Source organism: Podarcis pityusensis, assembly GCF_964106645.2.
Source record: "Podarcis pityusensis genome assembly, chromosome: 14".
NCBI lineage: Eukaryota > Metazoa > Chordata > Lepidosauria > Squamata > Lacertidae > Podarcis > Podarcis pityusensis.
Genome location: NC_138039.1, coordinates 255,810 through 265,223, shown reverse-complemented (window position 1 = coordinate 265,223; position 9,414 = coordinate 255,810). Strand labels below are relative to the sequence as shown.

The following is a 9,414-nucleotide window of genomic DNA, read 5'->3' as shown; positions in this document are numbered from 1 at the left end:
GACACCCAGCGTGTCACCAGTGTCAACCATGGAGCCCATAAGGGATATTGTTTTTCCAATTCTGATGGTTTATATTGCTATGACATTTGTTTGCATAATGCACAAGAATATCTAAACTAGTAATTTTGGCAATGATTGGTGTTATAATTTTCCTTGTGTACTGTGTATTTTCTTCTTTGAGATATATGTAGTCAGTGGCACTTGATGAGGAAGTTGAAGGCTGCTTTTGTCCAAGAGAGAGATTGTTGTTATTACTAAATTTGTTCCCTGCATCACACCCTAAATTCCTGGGGTGCCAACTTGAATAAAATATGGGGGGGCAGGTAAGCCCCACCCCACACAATTGGTCACAAGAAGTGGCACACTCACAGCATTTGAATGGCAGTGCCCATCGTCCTGAGGGGGCCTGGACCCCACAAATATTTTTTGCTCAATCTAAGTTCTTGGCAGAGCTATGCACAGTTTCTGGTCCTGATTTATAAATCTGGATCAGACTCTATAGGGTCCAAACTGACCCAAACCTGATTTGCCCTGCCCTGCATCCACATCCAGATCATGATCATGATCCAGAAAATAGAGTTCCCCAGTCTGGAGGTGGTCAAGAATAAGAAACCAACACAAAGGAAACTCATGAGACACAAATTTATTCAAAGATCAAGATCAGAGGTCAGAGTGAATGATGTCCCAGGACTACTCAAGCTCTAAGATATGGACATACACACACTATTTTCTTCCCCTTATTAGGCTTTCCTTGTTGTTCAGGTCAGACCTCAGCACAATGATGTAGCATTTAGGGAAAAAGATGCAACCCAGTAAGCCAGCACTGGAGGACAAGATGGAGAAGACCTCCACGGCTACCATGTATTTCCCTTTGGTGCTCAGGTAGGTTGGAACAAAGGTCAGCCAAACACTGCAGAAAACCAACATGCTAAACGTGATGAATTTGGCCTCGTTGAAACTGTCAGGTAACTTTCTGGCCAGGAAAGCCACAAGGAAACTCACAACGGCCAGAAAACCCATATAGCCCAAAGCACAATAAAACATGGCAGCTGAACCCTCATTGCACTCAAGGATGATCTCACTCTTCAGTGACTGCATGTCTGTATCTGGGAATGGAGGGGAAGCACTTAGCCAAAGGGTGCAAATGCCAGCTTGAAGGAAAGAGCAGGAAAAGACCACGCAATTGGCCAGCCCCTTCCCCACCCATCTCCTCATTCTGGATCCTGGCTTGGTTGCCATGAATGCTAGAACCACGGTGATGGTTTTGGCCAGAATACTGGAAAGGGCCACCGAGAAGACGATGCTGAAAGTCATTTGTCGGAAGAGGCAGGTCCCTTTTCCAGGCTGACCAATGAAGAGCAAGGAGCAGAGGAAGCAGAGAAGGAGGGAGATGAGGAGGAGGTAGGTGAGGCTGCGGTTGTTGGCTTTGACGATGGGAGTGTCCTTGTGCTTCACAAAAGTCACCAGCACGAAGGTGGTGATCAGGGAGAAAGCCAGAGCGGAGACAGCTAAGCTGAGCCCTAACTTTTCTTGGTAGGAGAGGTAGCTCAGCCCCCTTGGAATACACCCTGTTTGGTCCTGGTTTGGGTAGTTTTCTTCTGCGCACTTGACACAGGCATCCATATCTGGAGGGTGGAGGGGGAGAAGATGGAACAATTAAAAATGTCAAGATAATGACCTACATCTCCTGAAAGAATCAGTTACAGCAGGCAGTGAAAGTGTTCTTGAAATTGTTTGACAAACTGCAAGAGATTGGACACCCATATTTTCTTTTTCTTTTTTTTAAATGATATTTATTAAAGTTTCAAAAAAAGGTTACATAGATAAGAATAATAAAAAAATAGAGAAAAGAAAAATACAAAATACAAAAAAAAAAAAACACAATTAAAAACAATTCCATCTTTTCATCACTTATCTTTCATTTACTTGTTTCCCGGACCTCCTCATGCCTCCCTTTTTTGTATTCCAGTTCAATTTATTAGTTCAGCAATTCCTTTCCCTCCTTATTTTATCCTGATCTTTAATCTTAATATATTATAGCATTGAGTTTTTACGTATTGAAAATCCAATTTTTCCATATTCTTTTATACCATTACAGCTAGAAACCACTTAACTTCAATCCAACATCATTCTAACATTCATTAATTTTACAATATTTCTGTAAATAGTCTTTAAATTTCTTCCAATCTTCTTCCACCGACTCTTCTCCCTGGTCTCGGATTCTGCCAGTCATTTCCACCAATTCCATGTAGTCCATCATTTTCATCTGCCATTCTTCCAGTGTGGGTAGGTCTTGTTGGACACCCATATTTTCAGGGAGAGGGTTTGAATGTTGCTGAGGGGTCAGATTATTTTATAGCCGCTAACATTTCCCCAATCAAGCTAGGGAATTCCTAAGGAAAAGCAAGGCATTCTGGGATCAAATCAGAAACCAGGATGGCTTCTGTAAAACCAGGACTGTCCCTGGAAAATAAGGACACTTGGAGGGTCTAGTAGATGCAGATCTCATCTAAAACCAAGAATGCACTAGGAAGTTCAATTATTCCCATAGTATATTTGTATCTGCTTGTTGTTATTGAAAATCTTCATAAATTAATTACAAAATAAAATGTATTCCAAAAGGGAAAAGAAAAGTTTGGTGATAATTTTGTGCTTCCTGTGCAGGGCTTCTTTTATTAGTAGTAGCAGCAGCAGCAGCAGCAGCAATAATCATAATAATAACAACAATAATTTTATTCTTATATCGCCCATCTGGCTGGGTTTCCACAGTCACTCTGGGTGACTTAGACCCTATATAAAAACACAACAAAACATCAAACATTAAAAAATAGAATATCCTATACACACAACAAACAAACCAATAAATCAATAATAACTATAATAACAGTTTAGTTATACCCACATTAAAATGTATTGCATAATGCATTCAAGGGGACATACATTTTCCAAAGAAAGGAGGAGCAAGTATATTATGCTAAGTGAGTGTCTCGATATCTCTGTCCATGTTGCCTCTTACCCTTCTGATTAGAGATCGTCCCTTCTGGACATGGAAAACAATCATAGCAGCAGAATTTCTCTCCCTCCTTCTTTTTCCTGCTGGAGCCAGGATAGCAGTTGTCGTTGCACACAGAAACTGGCAGCCCCTGCACAGAAACACGCACAGGAGATTAGTAGGAATATATGAACCCTCATGATGAGGAGCGTGTGCATGGGTCTGTGGACATTTGTTAGACCCTAAATCAGCGTTTCTCAACCAGGGGCCATATAGCCCCCTGGAGGCCCCCAGGATATTCCAAAGGGGCCACAGGTGAAAACCGCATAAATAGCGGGCCTTGACAAAAAACTAGGGGGGCAGGTTTCAGTTGTGTAAATTATTTACTCTGCCTAACATGGAGTGGATTACTGTCATCATGCCTGGAATATGGAAATATGAAGCAGAGATAAAGTAATTAAACAAGAAAAGAGATAATGCGGGATTTGACCAAAACAAATTCTGGAGAAAGGAAGAAACTTTCAAAAGTGTTGAAACTTGTTTGCCTCTCCGTCATTCAATCTCCATTCTCTAGATGTTGGCAGATTATACTACACATCCCATCATCCTTGATCATTGGCTATCCTGCCTGATAATGATGGGAGTCGTAGTCCAACAACATTAGGGGACCCAACATTGATTTTTTTTTTTTTTTACAATATCAGGGATGGATCTACACTCATGGTTTATAACATTAAGAAAGGGTTAAGGAAAGATTTTCAAAACGTAAGAGCCACATTACGTTTAGCTTAGAACGTTGATCATGCATTATTAAAATGGGACACCAGAGGTTGCTGCAGAACAACCAGGAACCAGGCAGTGAGGGGAACAGCTCTTTTGTAAGTAATGAACGCTTTTTTGAGCAATTATGTTTTAGAACGATATAGTTAAAATCATTCTAATGACATTAAAAAGGTCAGTGTACATCCAGGTCTGGTCTCAGACTGCTACATCTCACCTGATTAAAGCTTTTATGCCACACAATCTGATCATCATAAATGGTTAACTTTTTGCCGAAAGGAGCCTGAGGGTTCAGTTTTCCAACTTTGGCTCTAATCACTGAACCATTGGGGTAAATTCTCCAGTTTGTAACATCGAAACCTACAACTATTTCTGCATTTTCATTAAAGTATACAGTATCTCCAGCACTGTTGTTGAATATGATGCTCCGTAGAAATTGATGGACCTGGATTGAAGAAAGAACAGTCTATGGTAGAAAATCTTAAATTAACTGGAGATTTAAACACCCATTGGATAGAGAATTTACTTTTTTCTCAGAGCCAAATTGATCTGTGGGAAGAATCAACTCGGTATGGATATCTAATCAGTATGGATATCTAATGAACTAACATTAAGAACTAAAAAAGTGGAACTACAACCTAGGACACTCTTGGAGTATAATTCATTACTGTTGGAATTAAGAAGAGAAGAAAACTCACCTTTCAGATGGAGACTAAACGAAAGCTTATTAGACAATAAAAATTACCTTGCAGAAAGCAGGGGAAAACCCTGAGAGATTATTTTGAACTAAATTTGAAGCAATGTATGGATATAAATGTGGTTTGGGGCACAATTAAAGCAGTAATGAGAAGTTTTTTTATACAACAAAATACTCTGCAAAAAGAGAGAGAGAGAAGAGAGAAGAAAAAGAAAGAGTTACTCGATGAACTGATTAAACACGAAAAACAAATAATTAAAAAACCAGGAAATGAATCAACAAAACAGAATATAAAGATGTTACAAACCTAATTTTCAATGTTGGTAAATCAAGAAATTGAATGGAAAATAAAATTGATAAAACACAAATTTTGAGTTTGCAAACAAATGAGGAAAATTGCTAGCATGGTAGTTTGTTTTTTTTTAAAAGCAAGGAAGTTGGATTGGAAAATGAAGATAAAATTGATCCATATTTAAAGTAGAATGTCCTACAAAAGATTCCAAAAGAAAAGATAAATCTTTTAAATGCACCAGTAATGATGATGGAACTGCAGCAAGCAAGAGGACAAGCTAAATTAGAGAAATTGCCATGACCAGATGGACTTTTAGCTAAATATTTCAAAAAAATCTGCAAGATCAGTTGGCACAACCACTGAAAGATGTAATGAATAGGATAATGAATTCGAGTCAAATGCCAGATTCTTGCTTATATTACATTATTTCCGAAACAGGATTCAGATTTACTTTTAGTTACAAATTACAGGCCGATCTCACTATTGAATAATGACTACAAATTATTTGCCAATATTTTGGCAAACCGTTTGAAAACAGTGTTAAAAGAAACAATCCACCAAGATCAAGCTGGCTTTTTACCTGGCCACTAGATGAAAGATAATATAAGGAATGTAAGATACATAAAAGAGTATCTGGAGGCCAGGAATGAAAAGCAAGCGGATTTGATGTTTACTGATGCAGAGAAGGCCTTTGATAATGTTTCTTGGATTATTATGAAAAAGACAATGGAAATGATGGAATTTGGAGAGCCATTCCTTAGAGGAATTGACGCTATATATTCTGAGCAGAAAGCCATGCTGATTGTGAATAATGTTGTCAGGGGTTCAGGAGCAGAGGCAAGGGCAAGGGAGGAAACAGAGAGCGAGGGAGAGGAGGCAGAAGAAAAGATGAGTGATGACGACGACCCGAGATCTCCGAGTCTTTCCAGTGAATCAGAAGATTCACAGAAAGGAGCACCAGTGGCCAGGGCAAGGGGGGAGCCTAGGGGGACACCCCAGGAAGATAGAGCCAGAGGGGACTCAGAGGGGAGCAGTTGGAAATCAGGACCAGCGTCACCGCCAGAGAGCAGGGAAGAGGAAGGGCGCCAGGGATCAAGCGCTGGCAGCTCACAACAGGGGGGAGGGCACGAGTCAGGAGTGGCCACACCTCCATCGGGGAGCGAAGAAACGGTCAGACGGAAGGTGGAAGGTTGGGCGCGCGTGCCAAGTTCAAATGCACAGGAAGGTGGCGCAGTAGGCAGCCCGGAAAGGGAGCCAGGTCCTAAAGCCCGCCGAAAGGAGGGAGAAGAGTCAGGGGGGTCAGCGTCAGCGTCAGAGGAATCCCGGAAGGAAGAGACCCCGGGGGGCAGAGGGACCCAGAGAAGAACAGTCAGGCGGAAAAGGTGGAGCAAGGCTAGGATATTAAGTTGGTGTACAAGGGGCGGAGACTCAGATGGAGCTTCGCCGATCTAACCATGAGACGTAGAGTTGCACGCAGCAGCTTGAGAATGGAAACTGTAACTCAATAAAGACTTTTATTTAATGATCGCTGGCTAGCGTGATCCTCTGTGAGCTAGGATCTGGAAGCAGCTCTGACAGTAAGCTCCATCCCCAGATTGTGGGCATCTACGTCCTCGCGGAGAGGAGAGAAAGCGGGTGCCTACTAGCGAGCTCACGAACGGCAGACAACATGACTGCCGAACAGCAGATAGTGGAACTCAGAGAAGCAGTGACACGACTGAATGCCGAGGCTCTTGCATCCAGGAAGAGAGAGGAGGACGCAGCTGCCGCCTACAGGGATCTCCAGGTCAGGTTGGAAGTGCTTACGAAGCAAGGGCAACTGACACCCAAACCGGAGGGGATTGGGTTGGGGAGACGAACAGGCGGTCTGGTCTCTCACTTCGATGGGAATTTGCAACAGTACCCCAACTTTAGAGCAGATGTAATGTGTGCACTGCAACTGCTGAACAAAGACTTTAGAGATGAGCAAGAGAAGGTGGGATTCATCATGTCCCATTTGCATGGAGATGCTAAAGCATGGCTGCGCAATTTGTGGAGAGATAAGGATCCGGCGCTCCAAAATGCGGATGCCTTTATTAAAGCGATGGATGGGTGCTTTTTATCAAGCATTGACGTGGATCTTGCTCGGCAGGAGATACATGGACTGAAGCAAGGGAGGGCCAGCGTAAGGCAGTACCATGCCCGCTTTTTCGCTTTGGTCAGTGCCCTGGAATGGGACAGAGATTCGGCTCCTGTAAGAGACCTGTTTTGGGAGGGATTGCACGGCTCGGTTAAAGATGAAATTGCGAGGGGGGAGAGACCCCGGACCACGCAGGAGATCGTTCAGAGGGCGCTGGCGGTGGGGGTGCGGCTGGAAGGACGTCCGTGGAGCAGGGACGAAGGGCGTGGAGGGCGCGAACCAGCCAGGGGCTCCTCCTTCCTTCCCAGAGAAGCAGCGCGTGCGCAATCCACGCCTCCGCCAGGAGGAGGAGCGGAACCTATGGAGGTTGGAGGTGCAAGGGCTCAGTCAGCAGCCAGAGCCCTAGCACCGGCAGCAGTGAAAGCGAAGCCTCCTAGAGGGAACAGGAAGTGTTACATCTGCGATGATCCACAGCATATGGCGAAAGAGTGTCCCCAGAGGCTCCACAAGCACACTGCAGCCTCAGCAATGGTAACTGCAGCAACGCAGCAAGGACAACCACAGCAGGGAAACGAAGGAGTCTGGTTGGAAGAAGAGGCACTGGGGCCCAGCCAGACGTGTCAGTGAAGCAGTCCCCAGAGATTTTACAGCCCATGGACCCCCTCCCGCCCAAACCGGTAGTGAGGCTCACCGCGTCGCTCCAGCTGCCCAATGGAATCACCATGGACGTGCCAATCACCATTGACTCCGGAAGCAATGCGGACTTTATAGGGCAGGACTTTGTCGACCGGCACGCTATACAGTTGCTGCCTGCCACGCTGCCCCTGCAGGTTGTCACGGTGGATGGCAGGGAGCTGCTAGGGGGGCAAGTGGTGAAGCAGACGCCACCAATGGTGATGCGACTTGGGAATCACAGGGAAATCATCAGCTTCAATGTCACTCAACTATCGGACACGCCCATTGTATTGGGCATGAGTTGGCTGGACAAGCACAGCCCGACGCTGGCTTGGTACCAGAGGCAGCTGACCTTCGGCTCTTCCTTTTGCGCTGAACACTGCATCGTGCCCAGGCAGGAAGGAGGGGAAGAGGAGTCACAGCTGCAGCTAGGCACGCTGCAAGCGGTTCCCCACAAGTACGCAGAATTTTTGGAGGTTTTCTGCGAGAAGGAGGCAGACAGGCTACCCCCCCACAGACCATATGACTGCAAAATTGACCTGCTGCCGGGGGCGGCGCTGCCCAAAGGGAAGCTGTATTCCATGTCTGAGGACGAACTGCAGGAACTCAAAGAGTTCATAGATCATAATTTGGAGCGCGGTTTCATCCGAGAGTCCAAGGCAGCGGGGGGCAGTCCGGTATTCTTTGTTAAGAAGCGGGACACGCCCCAAAAAAGACTTGTAGTGGACTTTCGCATCTTGAACAGTGTGACCAAGCCATCGGACTTCCCCATGCCCCGAATCGACGACCTCCTCGCAAAGGTACGGAAGGGCAGAGTGTTCACCAAGTTGGACCTGCGAGGGGCATACAACCTCATTCGCATGCGGGAGGGAGATGAGTGGAAGACAGCCATGTTCACGCCCCTGGGCACCTACGAATATAGAGTTATGCCTTTTGGATTGCAAAATGGCTCCCACGTTTTTCAAGCTTTCATGCATCACGTGTTGGCGGGGCTCCTCTACAAGACGTGCGTCTGTTTCTTGGATGACATCCTGATCTTTTCGGAATCGCAGCAGGAGCATGACAGACACGTCAAGGAAGTGCTGAGCAGGCTACAGCAACATAGGCTTTACGCCAAGCTGGAGAAGTGCCAATTCGACGTGACGGAGGTGGATTTCCTGGGCTACAAGTTGTCTGATAAAGGGCTCGCCATGGACAGCGCCAAGGTCCGAGCAGTGTTGGATTGGAAAAGCCCACGCAACCGGAAGGAGGTCCAACGGTTTGTCGGCTTCGCGAACTTCTATCGCAAGTTTATCAAAGGCTTTGCGATGCAGACAGCGGCCATCACGGACACGCTCAGCTCCAAGAAAAAGAAGTTCATCTGGACAGAGCAGGCGGAGCAGTCCTTTCAGGCACTCAAGCGTCTCTTCGCGTCGGAAGAGCAGCTGCTTCATGTCAACCCCAGCAGGCCGATGAGGGTGGAGACAGACGCTTCGGACAGAGCCGTGGGAGCAGTCCTGCTGCAGAAAGACCCGCAGGGGGTTTGGAGGCCGGGAGCGTTTTACTCAAGGAAGCTCAGCAAGTCCGAACAGAACTACACCATCTGGGACAGGGAGTTGCTGGCCATTCATGCAGCGTTCAAAGCGTGGAGGCACTTCCTGATCGGCGCCAAGCACACGGTGCAGGTCTGCACGGACCACAAGAATCTAGAGCACTGGCGCACGGCACAGTTCCTGAACCAGAGGCAGATACGTTGGGCTGAGTTCTTTGCGAATTTCGACTTCCGAATAGAGTATGTCCCGGGGGACACCAACATCATGGCGGATGCTCTCTCCCGTAAGCCACAGTATCTGGAGGAGGCAACGCCAGCGGCCGCCATG

General features: G+C 46.0%; 1 protein-coding gene across 1 annotated transcript in view; it reads right to left on the bottom strand.

Annotated features, from left to right (window-relative positions):
* Window positions 1-723: 723 nt before the first annotated feature.
* Window positions 724-9,414, bottom strand: part of LOC308462444 (vomeronasal type-2 receptor 26-like) — a gene marked incomplete at its 3' end in the record, with an annotated part of 25,736 nt that continues 17,045 nt past the window's right edge. Inside the window, exons 7-9 of the mRNA XM_080980102.1 lie at window positions 3,990-4,217; window positions 3,017-3,143; window positions 724-1,625 (exon numbers count right to left, since the gene is read on the bottom strand). Coding sequence (XP_080836228.1) covers window positions 724-1,625; window positions 3,017-3,143; window positions 3,990-4,217 — 1,257 coding nt within the window. The remainder of the gene's footprint in view (window positions 1,626-3,016; window positions 3,144-3,989; window positions 4,218-9,414) is intronic.